This window comes from Heloderma suspectum, chromosome 8 (assembly GCF_057233095.1).
Source record: "Heloderma suspectum isolate Gila_16-S chromosome 8, 16-S_ref, whole genome shotgun sequence".
Lineage (NCBI taxonomy): Eukaryota > Metazoa > Chordata > Lepidosauria > Squamata > Helodermatidae > Heloderma > Heloderma suspectum.
This window is the reverse complement of record NC_139465.1, coordinates 18,402,685-18,422,639: the sequence shown is the minus strand read 5'-3', so window position 1 is coordinate 18,422,639 and position 19,955 is coordinate 18,402,685. Positions and strand designations below refer to the sequence as shown.

At 47.9% G+C, this 19,955-nt stretch overlaps 3 protein-coding genes across 4 annotated transcripts in view; 1 reads left to right on the top strand and 2 right to left on the bottom strand.

The window, feature by feature from the left end:
• The window catches only part of VPS35 (VPS35 retromer complex component), a 34,967-nt gene extending 31,430 nt beyond the window's left edge, over positions 1-3,537 (bottom strand). The window contains exon 1 of the mRNA XM_084813024.1: positions 3,445-3,537. Within this exon, the coding sequence (XP_084669150.1) occupies positions 3,445-3,447 (3 nt within the window). The 5' untranslated portion in view covers positions 3,448-3,537. The remainder of the gene's footprint in view (positions 1-3,444) is intronic.
• A 346-nt stretch (positions 3,538-3,883) lies between these two features.
• On the top strand, positions 3,884-17,357 carry ORC6 (origin recognition complex subunit 6). Its single transcript, XM_084813028.1, has 7 exons — positions 3,884-4,013; positions 6,555-6,684; positions 8,414-8,577; positions 10,192-10,281; positions 13,220-13,332; positions 14,014-14,088; positions 16,536-17,357. Exons 1-7 carry the CDS (start codon positions 3,949-3,951, stop codon positions 16,655-16,657), a joined length of 759 nt encoding a protein of 252 aa, XP_084669154.1. The 5' UTR covers positions 3,884-3,948; the 3' UTR covers positions 16,658-17,357.
• A 1,703-nt stretch (positions 17,358-19,060) lies between these two features.
• Positions 19,061-19,955, bottom strand: part of MYLK3 (myosin light chain kinase 3) — a 52,606-nt gene continuing 51,711 nt past the window's right edge. For both annotated transcript variants that reach the window (XM_084813025.1, XM_084813027.1), the window contains exon 13: positions 19,061-19,438. In XM_084813025.1, coding sequence (XP_084669151.1) covers positions 19,367-19,438 — 72 coding nt within the window. In that variant the 3' untranslated portion in view covers positions 19,061-19,366. The remainder of the gene's footprint in view (positions 19,439-19,955) is intronic.

The following is a 19,955-nucleotide window of genomic DNA, read 5'->3' as shown; positions in this document are numbered from 1 at the left end:
GGGCACAATCCTATGCATGTTTAGACAGAAAAAAGTCCTACAACTCCCAGGATGCCCCACCCACATGGCTGGCTGGGGCATGCTGGGAGTTGTAGGTCTTTTTTCTGTCTAAACATGCATACGATTGCACCCTCAGTAAAACAGAGGTGAGATGTCAGGCATGGGTGATCTACTTTCTTTTTTACTAGAACTCCAAGATCCACCAACCAGAGCCCAGTGCAAAAAAGTCATATACTTAGAATGAAAGAAGTCTGAGCCCAGCCATTTGTTTTGAGCACCAGAACTGAACGGAGCTCACAATTCTTCCATGCAGAAACCTCCTCCCCAGGCTTCCTCCATTTTCAGCAATATAGTTTAGGACCAGGGCGGGAAGTCATTTTGTGGTTGCTATTCTTAAAACAAGTGGGAGTCAGAAACCCTTGCATAACTACTCCCAAGATCCTAAACCACCTTCTGCCAACCCAAATTTCATAAAATGACAAAAGTAATGAAGGGTGCAAGCCATTCCCCTGGCTGGGGAATGTTGGGAGTTGAAGGACGTTTTTCAGTCTAAGCACACATAAGACTGCACCTTCAATTTGCTTTTGTCTTCAGCATAGATATTAAAGCTGTTGGTGATCCCAGTAGTTATTTTGTTCTACAAAAGTCACTGCTTTCAAAATACTTGCACAATATTTGATTGCTGAAATACCCAATCTTGGTGCAACCTTACTGTTGTAACACTATTTCTTAGCCGGGTCGCTCTAAAATCACACATGATCATGAAGAACTCCCCCCGGCAGACGACTCCTGATCACTTCCATTGTGAGAAGGGCTATCTAATGGGACCATATAATCCAGAGCCTTTTCTGTTGACCTGGCTTTGGGTCCAGTTTGTTCCTCTCCTTCATATGCAAGTCTGTGTGCGCAAAGCCCCCAATGTTTAAAAATCAGCCAGTCAAATCAAAGGAAGACTTTTCAAAAAGAGATCTATGGAGATGGGCTAGGACAGATTCCCCTAAGCTGGAATACTCCTGATGAATTGGACTACAACTCCCATCATCCCCAGCCAGCATGGGCATTGCAGTCCAACACATCTGGAGAACAACAGGGTGGGGAAAACTGGCCTTGGAAGTTGTTCATATTATCTGCCAGGCTGGCTTATACAGGCAATACAGAACGAGGAAGGAAAGAAAACAGCTGTGGTGTCATTGAGTTAACACATAGACAACTACCCCTTAAGCTTTCTTCCAGGAATACACAGCAGAGACTGCCCACATTTGGAGACAACGGTACACCAGAATTCTTGAGAATCCTGGTTTAATGTAAATGAGCTGTGTGCTGGTGTGCTCAGCCAATTTGCTCCTGCTAAGCTCCTCCCTGCTTCCATTCCCCATACTAATCATGATGGCTATATGCTACATCCTTATGCTTCTTAGGAATCATAATAGCTCAGTGGTAGAGCACATGCTTTGCATGCAAAAGGTCCCACGTTCAATCCCCAGCATCTCCAGGTAGAGCTGGAAAAACTCCTGCCTGAAACCCTGGAGAGCCGCTGCCAGTCAGCATCAACAATACTGGGCCAGATGAATCCATGGTCTGACTCAGTGGCTGGATTCACACAATACAACAAAACATGGGTTGTTGTTGAAACATGGTCTGTTGCGTTATGTGGACCCAGGCCGCATGAACAAACCATGGTTTGTTAACCACGAACAACCCATGAAGAGAAAACTTGGGTTTGTTGTTAGGTTGTGAACTGTACGTTGTTCGTGGTTAACCAACCATGGTTTGCTAGCGTGGCTGGATTCACACAACCAAGAGTGTTGTAAGCCAATTTGGGAGCCAATTAAATTCTATCACAGAGGTACGAAGTAAGGTATTAGCGATTTCCAGCCCTCGATCACTGAAATCACAGTTTGCAAGCTCTTTCCTTGAGCATGTTTATTTTTTCATGGAGGGGCCCCTTGGAAACAACTGCAAAGCAACTGTGTACCAATGACCTAACGGGGCAAGGGAACACCTTTTCCCATTGAAAATAATGGGTTCTTTAAAGAAAGAAACACCATCCACCTCAGCATAATTTCTGCAAGGCAGTATAAAGCATGAAGTTACTGTGTATCTGTACTTTGGACTAACTCTCATTACGTTCAGTGAGGTTTTCTCTTGGGCACTATGTAAACTGCTTGGAAAACGTCTTGTTGAAACGCAGTATATAAATATTCTAAGGATGCAATCTTATGCAAGCTTAGACAGGAAAAAGTCCTACAATTTCCAGCATTTCCCAGCCAGCCAACTCAACAGGGCATGCTCATAGGTTAAGTGTGCATAGGAATGCAACCTCAGGGCACAACCCTATATATATATATATACACCAGCCTTCCCCAACTTGGTGCCCACCAGATGTGTTGGATTACAGCTCCTCATACATCCCCAGTCAACCTGGATTGGCCACAGTGACTGGGGATGGTGGGACTTGTACTCCAAACATCTGATGGACATCAGGTTGGGGAGGGCTGGTATATGCCACCTATGCACAGCAAATATGATGTGTTTCTATGCAGTGCACATACAGCAGCTGCACGTTTGAACATAAACCCTGCTTTGTTCAATGGGACTTACTCCTGCTGACGTCGGCACAGAAATGCATTGGGCAGCCCTATGCTAATTCTGTCATCCAGATGTGAGGGTACCTCTGTAGCCCTCCAGATGTTGTTGGGCTACCAACTCTCATCACCCCTGTGTAGGCAGGACCTGATGGAAGCTGAGGGCTGTATCCAATGGGTTTTATCCAATATTAGGCTAACTGAAGTCCCATTCATTTCAATGGGTCTACTCTAAGTAGGCCTAGCACTGGATACAACACTGAGAGTGCAGCAACATCCAAAGAGCTACACAGGAGTAGAATCCAACTAAGTCCTACTTAGAGCAGACCCCCTGAAATGAACGGGACTTAAGTTAGTCATGACTTAACTTAAGTTCCGTTCATTTCAGCGGGTCTCCTGTAAGTAGGACTTCAGTTGGATTCTACCCCCGGTGTCCCTACCTCTGCAAAGGGATGTACCCAGAGGCCCGATCCTAAGGAATCACCCCCGAGTGCCGGGCTAACTACCCGGGAGTCGAGCAGTCCACGGCGCTTCCTCCCCACTTTAAGCCGGCACAGGACCCCAGAAACGCATCCATGCCCGCTACTAGGGAGTAAGCCCCATCGGATACCGCGGGGCTTACTTCCGAGTAGACCCGCACCGGCGCGCGCGCTCTTCGTCATCCCGGCAGCCACACCTGGGCGACTTCTTCTCTCTCGCTCCTCCTTTCCAGGGGAGGAGGAGCCGCCGCCACCGGGCAGGCCCAGGCCCTGGCCCCCTTGGCCGGGAGGGGGCCGCGCGGACAACACGCCCCGGGCGGGCCCCGCGCCCCCCGCCGCGAGGCTCCGGGCGCCCCCCGCCGCAGCCCCGCGCCACTCACCATCGTGGCGCTTCCCGCTGCAGCGGCGCAGCCAACAAGCCCCGAGACCTCCTTGACGGGCGCCCGCTCAGCCCGCCCCGTCCCGCCGCTGTCATGTGACGCCGGAACGCGCGCCCCCCCCCTCGGAAGCCCGCCTCCCTCCGTCTCTCTCCCTCGCTCCTCATTGGAAGAAACGCCTGTCCCCCGCAGCGATTGGGTGCCCGGAGCTGCGACGGACGTTCTGCGAGTCCAATAGGGCCGCAGTTTTTCGCCCGGGCGGATTATATCCCCTCCCTCCTCTCTCTCTCTTTTTCTCCCCTTCCACGAGGCTACGTCACGCTCTGCAGGGGCGGGGCGGGAGAAGAGCCTCGGCTGCGGGCGGGGAAAGAACGCCGGGGAAAGCGCGAACGTTCGGAGGGGGCGGGCGAGCGTTCGAAAGGGGCGTGGCCGGCGCGTCGCTGGAGCCAGTGAGGGTGCCGCAGCGTTCCACGCGCGCGGGAATCCTCCGGGCTCGGCGGCGGGCCGATGGAGAGCGAGGTGATCCAGCGCTTGGCGGCCAAGCTGGGCGTCGCTGCGCCCGGAGTGATCAGGTGAAGCGGAGCAGGAAACCGGGGGGGGGGGGGAGGAGAGGAGAGAGAGAGATCGTCAGGCTGCAACCGCAGTGCAGGATTCGGAACAGCCTAGCTCAGCCTTCCCCCGACCTGGCGCCCTCCGCAGGCGTGGGACTACAACTCCCATCGTCTCGCTGGGGAATGTGGGAGTTGTAGTCCGACACCGTCTGGAGGGCGCCGGCCTAGCCTTTTCCAGCCCGCCGCCCTCCAGACTACAACGCCCATCAATCCTGAGCATCGGCCGTGCTGGCTGGGGCTGATAGGAATTGAAGTCCAGAACATCTGGAGGGCACCACGTGGGTGCCGAAGGGCCCCGTCTGGCCAAAGGGCCCCACCTGGTCCAGTCTCCTCTCCCCATACACACGTATGACGTGGCAGTCCAAATGTTTCCAGGAAGTTTATGTGCGCGGGGCCTGAAGGCAGCAGTCCTGCTCTGCAGTTTGTCTCTCAGCATTTAGAGGTAGGCTGCCCCTTGCTTGTGGGAGTTCCATTTAGCTGCTGTGAATAAACAGGTGCTTCTGCACAGCCATTTATTTCCTCCTTTATTAAGTAGTGGTGGGGGGAAAACACTGTGGCTCTCCAGGTGATGTTGGGCTACCAGCTCTCATCAGCCCAGCCTACGTGGCCAGTGGTCGCAGATGGTGGGAGCTGGTAGCCCAACTTTACACAGGCTTTCCCTGAAGGGCTGACCCAGCAACCTGTGGTACGTAGCACACAGCTGAGTGTGCAGTTTATTGTTGATTACTTGCACTGTGTTCTTCCTATTGTTATATTTATTGTTGTTTTTATGCCGTTGTATTTTATGTTCACCGCTTTGATACTTTTGTGCAAAGCGGTATCTAAATTTCAATAGCAAAATAATAGATAAACATCTAGAAGGCCGCAACAGGTTCCCCCTCTTTGCTTTATAGCACCCTTCCCCAACCTGGTGCCCTCCAGTTGTTCCTGGGCTACCAGTCCCCATCAGCCCAAGCTAGCATGGCCAACGGTCAGGAATGCTGGGACTTGTAGTCCAAAACATGTGGAGGGCACCAGGTTGGAGAAGGCTGCTTTATAAGGACATCATAAGAGCCCTGCAAGATCAGAGACCAAAGGCCCATCCAGTCCTCCACAGTAGCCAGTCAGATGTTTCCGGGAAGCTCATTTGCAATAGCTTTCCTTTGCTATTTGTCCCTCAGCAACTGGTATACTGCTCCTGTACATGCAGGCTCCATTTAGCTGCCATAGATAAATAGCTGCTAAACACCCTTGGAGTTATTCCTGTAACAAGAGCCCTGCAGGATTGGATTAACAGTTCATCTAATCTCACATCCTGTTAACCACAGTGGCCAACAAGATACTTCTAGGAAGCCCAGAAAGGATGCTCTTGCACTCATGTCCTGCTTATGGGTTTCCGGTGAGCAGCTGGTTGGCCACTGTGTGAACAGAATGCTGGAATAGATGGACCCTCAGTTCTGATCCAGCATGGCTCTTATGTTCTTAAAGAAATGTAATAGCCCCCCACGTAGACACTGTTTCCTGCACACGGGTCTGCCCAAACAATTGCTATTCTGTGCCTCTGAACATGCAGGATCTATTTGGCTATCATTCTTATGAAAATGAAATGATGTATTTTTATCCCACTCCACAGCAGAAAAAGGGTCCTAGCACAACTTACATATACTCAGTAAATGAAGGCAATCCCTGCCCGCAGGTTGACAATTTGAAAGACATGGCGTACAAGGAAACAGGAATGGAGAGGGAGAAGAAAAAAAATTAAGGGTGCAATCCTATGCATATTTAGACAGAAGCAGTCCTACAACTCCCAGGATTCCCCAGCCAGTATAAACAGCCTAAACAGTCATAGGATTGTGCTCTCAGTCTTCCAGCAAGGCTGATAGAATGGCCTCATTTATCCCCTGCAACTTCCTCAGTACAGCCTGCTAGAACGGTTGCTGAAATTATTATTGTTATTAATTAAAATTACGAATCCCTTCCCACCATAAAAAGCAGCCTCAGAGTGCCTTGTTTGTTGTTTATTCGCTCAGTCGCTTCCGACTCTTCGTGACTTCATGGACCAGCCCACCCCAGAGCTTCCTGTCGGCCGTCGCCACCCCCAGCTCCCCCAAGGTCGAGTCCGTCACCTCCAGAATATCATCCATCCACCTTGCCCTTGGTCGGCCCCTCTTCCTTTTGCCATCCACTTTCCCTAGCATCAGCAGCTTCTCCAGGGTGTCCTGTCTTCTCATTATGTGGCCAAAGTACTTCAGTTTTGCCTTTAATATCATTCCCTCAAGTGAGCAGTCTGGCTTTATTTCCTGGAGTATGGACTGGTTTGATCTTCTTGCAGTCCAAGGCACTCTCAGAATTTTCACGAATACACAAACCCGTGTTGACTATAACAAGAAAAAGCCCCAAATGCATATAAACTGGAATCAGCACAATAATACACATACAAATAAACACTGTTAAAACATCGTCTAGAAACAAGACGATATGAAAAGCGGTCATCCCCTCCCTCTTCTCTTTGTGCATTAACAGAAAAGCGGAAGAGTACCTGCGTCTGTCCCAAGTGAAATGTGCCACCTTGCTGGTTCAGATGACTGCCATGAGCAGTGCAGTGATCTGCCTCGACTTGGCTGCTGCCTTCATGAAGAATCCAGTCGACAAAGTAAAGACGTATTTTGAAATGGCCTTCCCCACTCTCCCTGTTCCGGTGTTGTTCTTACTGTTTCAAAATCCTATATTTATGTGATCAGAAAACGGAGACGGGGCATCGTTCAACTCCAGCGCGTGCTTGGGAACATCAGAACCCCCCAAATGGTCCATCCAGTCTCTTCCCCCTACACACACACACACACACACACACACACAATGTTGCTACCCAGATGTTTGGTGCAATTTCCAGAATTGTTTAAATTTTACCATTTCTTTTTAAAAAAATACAATGGAAACAAACCGTTTGGCCAAGTTACTACTTTCCCCTTCACCTTCGAGAAAACTACATAGCGGGCGTGCCCTGCAGGCAACGTCTGTAGTAGGTCAGCCTTTCCCAAACTGATGCCCTCCAGATGTGTTGGACTATGATTCCCAGCATGTTGCCTGGGGATGCTGGGAGTTGTAGTCCAACACATCGGGAGGGCGCCAGGTGGGAAAGGCTGTAGTAGATGCTGGTGGGGCCGTTGCCAGTTTTGAGAGGGCCCTAGGTAAGGCGCCCACAGTCCCGCACCGCCCTAGTGAGGCGCCTCCCTGAAACCTTATCATGGGGCAGAGGGCTGAGCAGCAAGGGTGGAGGGCGGCCAGCAGTGAGCAGCCCAGTGCTGAGAAGATGGGCAGAAAGGCCAAGCACTGTAGAAGCTGCCATGGCCACCACCTCCATTTCCCCAGACTGCCTCAGGGCCCTGACACAACATACTTTGGGCCCAGAGGCATTGAGGGTAATGAAGATAATTGCCGGCTCCTAAAAAATTGCAGGGATATATTTTTCTGAGAGAGCTTCAGCATGGATCAGCCCCTGCATTTGCCCCATGGAACCTGGTGTTGGCGCTAGGCTTGGATGCTGGCTTAAAGAGGATTAGGTCATCCTTCCCCAGCCTGGTGCCCTCCAGGTGTTTTGGACTACAACTCCCAGCAGGCCTGGCCATGCTGGCTGGAGCTGATGGGAGTTGAAGTCCAATATATCTGGAGGGCGCCAGGTTGGAGAAGGCTGAAGTAGACAAATTCCTGGGAAAGAGTTCTGTCGACGGCTATTCGACATGATTGCTAAATAGAATCTCTGTAGTCAGAGCCGGTATCCCACCGGAGGCAAGTTGATGGGGGGCAAATCGTGGGGGAGAGATGCTGCTTTCATGTCCTGCTTGTGGGCTTCCCTTCGGCATCTGGTTGCCTGCTTTGGGAAACAGGATGCCAGGAAGTTGGACCTTACAGTCTGATCCCGCTGGGCTCTTCCTACATTCTGATTGCTACAGATGCAACACTCCCCAACTCTTTTAGCATGGAAGAATTCTGGATTCTTGGGTGCTATAAGACCCAGGGAGACATGTCTGCACAGCACCGTGCTGGACACTTACTGGCTAATGGAAGCTGCGTTCTGTGTCTGACGCTAGAACTGCCCATCTGCATTGCAGGATGCCACTGTGTACAATCCAACTTGAGATAAAGTTGCTAACTTTGGGAGGAAACCAGCCTTACAAATAACTCCATGGAAGCAAGCCCACAAAAATGGTTTCTTGTGTGCCTACCCTCACATATCTATGTTGGCTATTTGGATCCACCTTTCATTAAGCTGCCCTTCCTGGTCACCTAAAGGAGATCCTGATTTGCCCCAGGCAACTAAGCGAGGGGCTATTTACATATGGGGAGGAGAAACTGTATTAGTTTTCTTTGCTTTGTGTTTCCAGAGTTATTTAGTGAAATTGTCTGGCTTGAGCAAGACCACTTACCAGAGCTGCTTGAGGTCCTTTGAGAGCCTGCTTGGCGTGCGTTCCAACCTTGGTATCAGAGAATTGGCCGTTCAGTTCTGTTGCCTGGAAGCAGTGAATATGGCATCAAAAATATTGCAGAGGTACGGAGTTTTGAAGAACATCTTATGGCCTCAACATTATCCTTTCCGCTATGAAATACAAGTGAGATCTGCAACGGAATGTTGCAGTGTGAATTGCTCCTGTCGGGGAGCCAGCCATGCTATCTACTGGGGCACTCCATTCCATTCCCCTCCATCCACCAATCACAAGCATTCCGCAGCCACTGAGTACACTCAATCCTCATTGAGGATTGATTTGGGGAGAGGGGAGGGGAGTTTGCCCTTTAAGGGGTTTTTTTTGTACTTCAAACCTTGGGGTTCCAGCGAGTTTACTGATGCCTCCCTCTTGTACAATGATGGTGCCTTTGAGGCTGCATAATGATCGCCACTCAGAGAATAAGTTTGCTATTAGCGTGCAAAGTGCTGGACAATTCCCTACATGGATTTTATGTCTTACAGTACAGTAGATTGCATGTATGTCAGTGTGTGCGCACCGTGAGGACCCAACCGGGAGCTGGCCCCAGGCCAAATGCCAACCTAGGCAAGGAAGATATTTGATGCTTCCCCTGCCCAAGTGGTTCAACTTTTGAATACCTTAATTTGTTCCAAATTGCATTTGCAGCCCATTACATGACTTTGATGCAACATTTGCAGGCATCATTTATCTCTGTCATATAAAGATGATACATTTGCACATGTGTTTCTGATCACAATCGCTTGTTCCATTAGTTGAACAGGCACCAACGTTGTATATGTTCCCACAAGTTAATACAAAAACACCAAGTCAATACAACACTGCCCATGCAGGTCAGCAATGCAAGCTCCCTTAGTCCTCGTATTATATTTGATGCAGCCTGTTTTTAATTGATTTGCTGCTTTGCATCACTTGTTAAGACTCAAGTAAATGAAAAGCTTGGGATACATGCAGGCATCATCTCCTGATTAATATCAGAGGATCTCACATAGTGAAGTTGAGAAAGACCTCTGCTGCATCTTCGAGCAGCCGTCCCCACACCTGGCACACTCCAGATGTGTTGGACTGCAACTCACATCACTGCCAGCCCAGCATGGTTGTGCTGGCTGGGGATACTGGGTGTTGTAGTCCCAACATAACCAGGGGATCCCAGGTGATGGGGAAGGCTGTCTCAGATAATTTCTGCTAATAAGGGTAAGACAGTACTGGGCTAGTACTATGGTGGAGGAGCCATAGCTCAGTGGTAAAGCAGCTGCTTTGCATGCAGAAGGCTGCAGGTTCAATTCCCGGCTTCTCCAGGCAGGGCTAGAAGAGAAACCTGCCTGCAACCTTGAAGAGCTGCTGCCAGCCAGTGTCAACAGTGCTGAGCTACATGGATCAATTGCCCAACTCGGTATAAGCCAGCTTCCTCTGTTCCTAGATGGACCAGTGGTCCAACAGCTTGAGGCAGCTTTGTATATGTGCGAGTTCATATGCTTTGCCCTCCGTTCCATCCTGAAGATCTGCAAATGGGGAATGGTGGGCAGCCGGGTTCAAGAAGAACCTTTTCTGAAGACTCTTGGGTAGTGGGCTTTGAACCGTGGTCATAACAAGGTTTCAGAGCCAAGGTACGACATCGTTTGAACCTCTCTACATTGGTATCAAAATGGCTGCAGTTTCAGAAAGCGGGTTTGCCATTTCAGGTATGCATCCAGCCTGCCGGAAGCTCAGCAAACTGATCTCGATTTGTCTAAACCCTTATTCACAACTGCGGCGTTGTTTACCATTTGCAGGTAAGGTCTGTGCTGGGGTTGGGCTGGGAGCGATACCAAGGAGTTTTCCTTGCATTCAATTTACTATAGGGGGAAAGAGAAAATACCCAAGTATGCAATGGGAAGAAATAAGGGGATTGTTTAGAACAGAGATCCTCAAGCTGTGCTCTGCAAGCACCATTCAGAAGGTCCTCAGAAAAGTTGAGGAACAGTTGAGAATATCTGCACATGAAGAATTTATTTTCTGATGACAGAGATTGAGGCCATTTTGAGCAGGGCTGGATTATCAAACAGGCTAACACTGCCCTGGCCCGGGAGCCCTGTTTTTCAAAATATAGCACTGGTGCTACCGACTAATTTTTCCCTAAAAATTTACCAGTTCAAGGGGCCCTTCTCAGCAGCCTGGCCTGGGGGCCCTGGTTTTCATAATACAGCACTGATTTTAGAAATGTTACTTTGTCTTCATATTTGATCCAGAAGTGAAAGGTGCATTGAGCAAAACTGAGTGGGCTGCGAAGGCACCAGCAATTTTCAAGCGAGCCGCAAAGTTTGAAGACACATATTTCATTTTTGATAGCTTGGGAACAGTACAGTTGGATGGTGGGACAAGTTGGCCATAGAATCTTTTTCACATGTACAGGATTGTCCTAAGTAAAGGAACTGGCAGTGAGCTTCTTCAGTGGTCAGGCTAACCAGACTTCAAGCCGGGGAGGGCAAGAAGTGTAAGGAGCCCTTTACGGCTCAACAACCCCAGTCTCTCCGTGAGCAGATCCAGGCAATAAGGCCAACGCCTGCGGCACCTTCATGCCCTTAGAATAACAGCAGCTGTGGCAGGGGTGAAAAGCCTGAGGCCTACCAGATTTTGTCAGACTCCAGCTCCCATCATCCCCAGCCAGCAAGGCCAATGGTGAGGGGAGCTGGAATTCGACAACAGGCCCCAGGTGCCCACTCCTGAACTACGGAGTCTGAAAAGCACCAGGTTTGAGGGAGTAGGTAACTTGTAATCTTGCCACCTGAAGGTGCCCTTTGTCCGAAGTATTTTACTGCAGAAATACCCTGGGGCGGGGGCATCGCTGAGGGGGAGAGGAGAAGAGGGTTACAACTCAAAAATGGTTTTGTAAATTGGCCTGCCATCTTTACATTCCCATGCTTTTTGTTCATTTGTTTGTTGTACTTGAGGCCCTGTTACTATTTGTTTGTATTATATAAAGTTTAAAAAGAGTTTAATAAGCACACGCAAAACATATTTCCCAGGTGTTGTGCAGCCGACGTCAGGGCCAAAAACTAGTTTCTCATGTTTCTTCAGCCTTGTGAAGGTTGATGTATTCGGACTCAGTCATCCTTAGAGCAGACCCACTGAAATCAATGGACTTCACTTCTTAATGTTACTTGAGAGCCACCTCAGAAGGAGTTGCCTTCTGAAAGGCAGGATTTCACGGAAGCCCCATTGATTTCAGTGAGTCTGCTCTAATGACTGAATCTAACCCTATGCGCTTAGTTTTGAATAAAAGCCGAGCTGCTCTGCTGAATTTTGCTCCACGTTCTGTTCACGTAAGACAGTCTTTTGCGTGGTTTTCTTGCTGAGTTGCTGACGCACAGCCATGCTTCTGCTGTCTGCCAGCGCTTACCCATTCCCTTCAGTGGAAGGGCCAGATCTCCGCACGCCACTCATGCTGTGCGAGGTGTGAGGTGTGCCTGTTTAGACATAGGAGCATTGTACCCTAGTATCATTTCATGAGATACAGAAGGCAACGGATAGTTGCCTGGTCTCGGGCATGGTTCTCCCATAATACTTGAACCCCATGGTGTCATTCTGTGTATCTGAATGGTGAGAGATTCAGGACAGATAAAAAGGAACCCCTTTGCACAGCACATAATTAAGCTGGAGTTTGCTACCACAAGATGTAGTGATGGCCATCAACTTGGATGGCTTTAAAAGCGAATTAGACACATTAATGGAGCAGAAGGCTATAAATGGTTATTGGTCCTGGTAGCGATGTGCTGCCTCTGTATATCAGTTGCTGTGGAACATGAACGGGAGAGTGCGAGTGCACTGATGTCCTACTTGGGGGTTTCCCACAGACGGCTGGTTGGATACTAAACAGAATGCTTGATAAGATGATGGAACCGATTACCTAGGGAGGTGGTGGGCTCTCCCACACTGGAGGCATTCAAGACGAGGCTGGACAGCCATCTGCCAGGGATGCTCTGACTTGGATTCCTGCATTGAGCAGGGGGTTGGACTCAGTGGTCTTGTAGGCCCCTTCCAACCCTACTATTCTGTGATTCTTTGATCCATTCAAGACGAGGCTGGACAGCCATCTGCCAGGGATGCTCTGACTTGGATTCCTGCATTGAGCAGGGGGTTGGACTCAGTGGCCTTGTAGGCCCCTTCCAACCTTACTGTTGTATGATTCCAAGTCCAGTTAGGACCTAACAGGGGCATTACCTCTGCAGGACTAAGTATAGCAGGGATAGGTAGCCTCCATATTTTAAACTACAACTCCCATCACCCTGGCCATGCTGGCTGGGGCTACTGGGAATTGTAGTCCAAAATGCCAGGAGGGAACCAGGTTGCCTACCCCTGAAGGATAGTAGCAGGAAGTGGAGAGTTGGATCTCAGTCCACAAAGCGTATGAGCCAGGCCATCCCTATATTATTAATAACGAGTCAACGGACCCAGCTTTGTGCAGGTTGGAATCGCCCTTAGTTCGACAGAGTGAAGCCGGCAAGCAGACATGAAGCTGCCAGAGCTGGGCACATTGCGGCTGCCCTGTCTGAGTGAAGCCGTGCCTGCGGGGACCCCTAGCCACACCCACTGCCGTGGTGCATTCATAAAGCCCCCTGAGGGGGGGGGGGTCTGTCCGCTGCATTCCCCTGAGGGGCAGCTGCATCTTCTGTGCGGTTAAAGAGGGCTTTAAGATGACCCTTTCTCAAGTCAATTGGTTTCTTCTTGCAGACGTTTGAAAATTAAAGTGGATAAGAACAAAATGGTGGCTGCCTCTGGCGTGAAGAAAACCATATTTGACCGGCTCCACAACCAGCTACAGAAGATTAGCCAGCATATCAACCGTATGTATTTCTTCCTCACTCCTTGCAGGCTCAGTTCCCTGTTTCCAATGTGGGCAGCGAGAGAGAAGCACAAAAGATTCAGAGTTTATCTTACCAGCCAGGAGTAGAGTACATCAAGCCCAGGTGGCCATGCCCCCTTTCTGCCAACCGTGGCGGTTTTCGGACTTTTGCACGTTTTTTTTTTTTCTCATTCCCAAAGCTGGGAATGCCTCTAAACCCCAGTTTAGAGCTAGCTGATGATCCTGCCTTGTTTGGGCTACTTAGCCACAGAGATGGCTGGTATTTCTGGGCAGGAAGAGCACTAAACTGTAGCTGAGTTCCCCCTCCCCTCTGCTTTGAACTCATGCTCTAGATGGCTCCTCCTGCTGTAACTCATTGACTCTGCCTACATTAAAGTGCCCTGCCCCAGCAGCCCCAATGGGCACTAGCCACCACTGCTTAGCTGTCATGCCGAGTTCAGACATAACACAAAGCTATCCCTTTCCTGGTGTGTTTGCCTGCTGTCACAAAACGGGGAGCAAAATGGGAGTGAATGGTGTGCGTGTACTAGCATGCTATCTGTTTACATCATGGTTTATTAAGCCAGGATTATTGCCTTCAAGCGATGTGCAAATGTGTCCATTGTTTAGCAGTCCAAGCTAGCCTAAACTGCAGTAAAGGAATTGTTCTCTTCTTCCACAGGAGAAAGCGATCAGTTGACAGCAGAGGCCACCAAAACCCAGAAGAGCTTACTTGAATGCTTCGGAAAGGAAGAAGGTAGGTTTAACCTGACTGACTTGCCTTCACTTCCTGCAGAATGCGACCTAGTTTTGCCTTCGTTGTACATTCTTCTATGGGCCAGGCCGTAACACTGGTGTAGGGTGCATTTCTATGCACGTAGACAGAAAAAAAAGTCCTACAACTCCCAGCATGCCTCAGCCAGCCAGCTGGGAGCTGTAGGACTCTTTTCTCTGTCTAAACATGCATAGGATTGCACCCTTGCTCATAGAAAACTTTCTCAAGATAGCAGGGGTAAATGAAAAGGCTCCTTGCTGCTTTAGAGTGGGTTTTAGTACAACATAAAGAGCCAGTGTGGTGTAGTGGCTGGAGTGCTGGACTGGGAGCCGGGAGATCCGGGTTCTAGTCCCCACTCAGCCATGGAAGCTCACTGGGTGACTTTGGGCCAGTCACAGACTCTCAGCCCAACCCACCTCACAGGGTTGTTGTTGTGAGGATAAAATGGAGAGGAGGAGGATAATGTAAGCCGCCTGGGGTTCCTTGCAAGAGGAAAAAAGGCGGGATATAAATGAAATAAATAAATAAACATAAGAGAGGCCTTCCCAACCTGGTGCCCTCCAGATGTTTTGGACTACAGCTTCCACCATCGCAGACCATTGACCATGCTGGCTGGGGCTCATGGGAGTTATAGTCCAAAACATCTGGAGGGCACCTGGTTGGGGAAGACTGACATAGAGAAATCAATGTAAGGGCGTCGCTTTCGTGTAATTCTACTGTGGGTTGTAACCAATGTTACTCTAACTTGGGTCCCATTCATTTCAACGGGTCGGCTGTAAATAGGACTAACACTGGATACAGCCCTGTATATTTTGAGTTTGAAGGCGGCACTTACTGCTTTTAGCTGTTTAAATTATTGTTTTATACTGTTTAAATTGGTTTTATCTGTACGCCGCCTTGAGACCTTAATGATACCGGGCGGGATACAAATGTTTTAAATAAATAAATATTGCTCCTCTTTTGGTCTGCGTTTTGGGGGCACCTCCAGGTTTGCTTTCTTGATTTGATTTTGTAAAGGCGACAGGAGCGTTGGGGTGGGGGAAAGGAGACAGGCCTTCGGAGAAACTCAGGAAGGAGAAGAGGCTTGAAGATCGCCTAATCTCGCTTAAAACCGGGATAGCCAACCTGGTGCCCTCCTGTTGTTTTAGACTACAGCTCCCATAATCCTTGGCCATCCTGGCCTGGGGCTCATAGGAGCTGTAGTCCGAAGCAACCAGGTGCCTCCGTAATGTGACTTCAAAACTTTGCCAGTGGAGCAAGCAAAACATCTGGATTTGTTTTGCTTAGAAAAAAGGCGAGTAAGGGGAGACATGGTAGAGGTGTACCACATTATGCATGGTATGGAGAAAGTGGATAGGGAGACATTTTTCTCCCTCTCCCATACTACCAGAACCCAGGGTCATCCCACGAAGTTGACTGGGGAGAGATTCAAGACAAGGGCTTCTTCACATAGCACATAGTTAAACTATGTAATTCACTACCACAAGAGGTAGTGACAGCCACCAATTTGAATGGCTTTAAAAGGGGGGTAGACAAATTCCTAGAGGAGAAGGCTATCAGTGGCTACTAGTCCTGATGGCTATATGCTACCTCCAGTACCAGAGGCAGTATACCCATGTATACCAGTTGCTGGGGAACATGGGTAAGAGGATGCTGTCGCACTCCTGTCCTGCTTGTTGGTTTCCCGTCAGCATCTGTTTGGCCACTGTGTGAACAGAATGCTGGACTAGATGGACCCTTGGTCTGATCCCGCATGGCTTTTCTTAAGTTCTTAGTGGAGGTGCTTTCTATTGAAGCAGTTGCTGGACAGCCATTAGGATTTCCCAAGCAATTGTGCACAGTTAAATTGCTTTGACTTAATTTTTCCTAAGGGTCCCAGGATGTGGTCTGATGTCACATGATGCAGCAACCTTGTGGAAGCTAAGCAGGCCAGGGTGTGGTCAGTGCCTGGATGGGAGACCACCTGAGAAACAAATACGCATGCCTGAGCGCACAGGGGTCCCTCAAGTTCTATTGAAGAAATTGCAGGATATAAATACAATAAAACAAAGTGGGGGAGGAAGGGGAGAGACAGAGTCACTAGGCATTTAAATTGAGGGTGGGCTTTTCCCCCAAACTGAGCCATTACTGCACACTGAATGAAGACCTCTTCACCATACCTATAAAGCTTCCACTCTTTTGTGCACCAAAGTCACTAACTAGTCCATACAGCGTGCTCCAGTGGCAAAGTTTTGAAGTCACAAATTTGCCAATTGAATGAAAACCATTAGCTTTCTTTACAATGTCTGAGCCACGTTTGTTCACGATCTCGGCCGCTCATCTGAGTGCACCTGAAGAAACATGTCTAGGATACGCCTGGAGGGGTGGAGAAAGTTCTCAATCAGCTAAGTTATTATAAGAGACAATCTCCCTTTTTCCCCACTTGATAGAGACGAAACCAGAGGTCCCTTGCAAGCGTCCCAAAAATGAAACTGAGGCAAAAGAGGATTATGAAGAATGGAAAAGGAGAATTCTGGAAAACGCTGCCAAATCACAAAAGGACAGCTTTTGATCTGAATATATTCAAACTACAAACAGTCCATCCAGGTCTCTAATATATTTTTATGTTGGCATCCTTTTTATGGCTTGCCAAGGCACTCTAAACACGCACATTGTACTACGTAGTTAGGATTGTAAGAATTAGCTGCAGTTGTCGCTTCCTCCCTGGAATGTCTCTGTGACAACCGCAGTAGCCAGCCCTATCGATTGGTTAATCTCAGCCACGAAGTTTAGACTGCTGAAATAGTCCCGAAAAGCTGATTTCCCTGGAGGAGCCACCTTACTTTATTGATGCCCACACAAAGTACTTATTTAAGTCTCTGACACTAAGCAACTAGGACCATGTTCACAGTGAGAGAACTACTGAACCAATGATGAGATTCTGATTTTGGCAATCTTAACATTTGACTTCTACCTCAGTCATAACTGCACTATCTCAGAAGTATAGATTGTTTTCAGTAGAAGTTGCTTCCATATGCAAGCCTTAGAATTGGGGTGTTAAGCTCTGTATCTGAATTTGAAGTGCCTGTGACAAAAGGGAGGCTGCTATCTGACAATGTAGAATTGTTCACCATGTATTTTTACTGTTTAAGCAACATTTTACCCTATTTTAAATCTGATGTCTTTTTGAGATTATTGTGTCTGCGTCTGTGGCTTTGTAGAAGACTTAACTCAACTGCAGAAGCATCAATAAATATCGTTATTTCTACATTTTCATGCCTCATTTGTTTTGCAAATATCTACATCAGAATGGCTGTGTTCCTTCTCACTTCTTGTCCAAGGTTACCACATCCCGAATGAGCATTAATAAGTAGAGGTGGCCACTGAGTAATGTCCACCTATTGTAGATTTTAGTTTTTAATGCACGTGATGTCAAAACATCAATCCTTTTTGAGGATACTGAGGAAAGTGTTTATAAAAAGAGAGACAGTGTGGTGTAGTGGTTAGTGTGTTGGGACTTACAGCGGATCAAACTGGGTTCAAAGCCCTACTTTGCCACAACCTTGCATAACCTTGGATCAGTCAGTTTCTTAGTGTAACCCAGGGGTGGATAGGCAGAAGGTAGTTCAGGATCTAGTGATCTTGTGGTGATTCAAGGTAGATTGAGAAGAGTTTGATGGAGTTTCCCAATGGTTTAACAATAGCAGCAACTAAGGGCACAATCCTATGCACATTCAGACAGAAAAAAGTCCTACAGCTGCCAGCATCCCCCCAAATTAGATTGTTCTATTCAAGAAAACTGAGGGTGAAACCAGATGTGAATCTCTGTGTGAGTGAAAGGATTATGAGCTCAGTTCCGCTACTGAAAACAAATTCTTGGGTTGAGCATGTGCTGAGAGGCACCCTAATGCTTAATTTTAAGAGTATGGAAGTCCCCTGCCACTTCACCTTTTTGCTCTGGTTCAATCTGGAGGTTTTAGTAAAAAGACAAAATAGATCCAGCAATCAGATTGTGAAGGGGAAACCTGGAGCACCGTATCAAATTCTGATATCGCCATGCTTAATTTTGACTGTATGGCAACCTATTTGATAATTAGGGGTAGGCAACTTCATTCCCTCCTGATGTTTTGGACTATAACTCCCATCAACCCCAGATGTCATGAATGATGGGACTTGTCCTCTTAGCTTATTTATATATATCCTGCCTTACCCATAAAGGGCTATCTCCCTGCCAAAGCAGCTGACAACAATCAATCTTGATGATGTTATGGAAGGTAGTGAACATGTGGGTCACCACAGCCAATTGAGGCTTAATTTGATTAAAAAGCAGCCATGTGGTCAGGTAAGGAGGAGGGAAGTGTGTTGAAAAGCAATAACCTCAACAGCTGAGGAGAGACAGAAGGGTGTCAAACGACAAATGTTAGACAAGGTGGTTGTTTTTTCAAAGCAAACTGTTGAGCTGTATCCAATATAGGGATGTTTGAGGAATCCATTCTGGGGGGCGGGGGGTAGAGCCCAGCAAGCTTTTGTTGGCCTGGCCCCCCAGACTTCGGTCCATTTTCCACTAACTGGGTCCGACTTGGTCTGCAGCGAGTTGGACCTGTTAGCGGATTTTCTGGGGGGAGTGTGCAAATTAGCACCACAATTTGCACAGGTTGCAAAAAGTATGGCCGCAATTTGTGCAAATTATGGGCAAACTCCTCCCCCCCCCAGGAAAAAGTCTCCGGAGTTCAGGGAAAAGATGCAGTTCAGCTGTCAAATGCAGTGGAAGTCCATCGAGCCCAAAAAGGGCCAGATTTCCAAGCAACAGACATCCTTCCTCCAATGTATTATTTTCAAGGTAGAATTGCTGATGTTAGAAGATATTCGGCACAGCCCTGGCTATTTTTGCTGCTTCAAGTTAAGCCCTCCTTCCACACCCTGAAGTTCTCAAACAGGATTATATTCTTAAAGGAAATCCAGTTCCACTCAGAAAAGGTAATTGCTAGTCACCAGCATATAATTAGAGAAATAAAGGCATAAGAGGCATAATTCAAGCTTTTTACCACCAACAACAACCTCATCCCTTCTTCATGTGATAACTTGTAAAACAACAGAACTGATTTCCTTCTGCTTATAGGAAGTCCCTTTCTATCCTATTAGGCTTGAAGGCAGAACATAAGCACGCTTGTGGGCTATGTGACGGAAGAAGAGGAGAGAGATCCTATGGCCAAAAGGGTGGGAGTGGGCCGATCACTAAAATCATCAAGTCTTTTGCTTTTCAGTCATCTTCCACAGCAGGTTATGCAGGATTATCAGACATACTTGGGAACCTCCTCAACCTGTTGGCAGCAGCAACTGCATAGAAATGTTTCTGTAAAGAAAATAGAAACAATGGGATGCTTAAGTTATAAGATCTTGGGCAGTGTCACAGCTAAGAGACTGAGCTTCAAAGCAGGAAATGGTTAGAACCTAGCTTCATCTATGGATTTGCTAAATTGATTTGCTAACTCCAGGTATGGCAGGATCACAGCCATGTAGATTTCTAGATCCCTGTATGAAGGTGTATTTTATTTACTTTCACATCTATACCCTTTGTTTTATCCTGTGCCGGGTTTTTGTTTTGTTTTAATATTTGCACTTTTTAATGACTTGTACACCAACCAGAGAACTTGGGCTATTGGGCAGTTTAAAAGTATGGTAAATAAAAATAAAATATCCTGGCTTTCAACCCCCGTAGGCCCTTGAACCAGCTTTGTACTCCTATATCATATTCGGAATGCTCTTTCTGTCCACTTGCCAACATTTCTCACCACTTCCACAAAGCTGCCCTGCTTGCCATTAATTACAACAACTCTTTCAGGGATCCAAGGTGTTGACATGATCAAAGA

Bases quoted from the DNA above. Each gene is read 5' to 3' on its own strand.
- ORC6 (XM_084813028.1), top strand. From the start codon at position 3,949: ATGGAGAGCGAGGTGATCCAGCGCTTGGCGGCCAAGCTGGGCGTCGCT. The intron at 10,282-13,219 runs GTAAGGTCTGTG...TTCTTCTTGCAG, and splicing joins GCGTTGTTTACCATTTGCAG to ACGTTTGAAAATTAAAGTGG. The intron at 13,333-14,013 runs GTATGTATTTCT...CTTCTTCCACAG, and splicing joins GATTAGCCAGCATATCAACC to GAGAAAGCGATCAGTTGACA.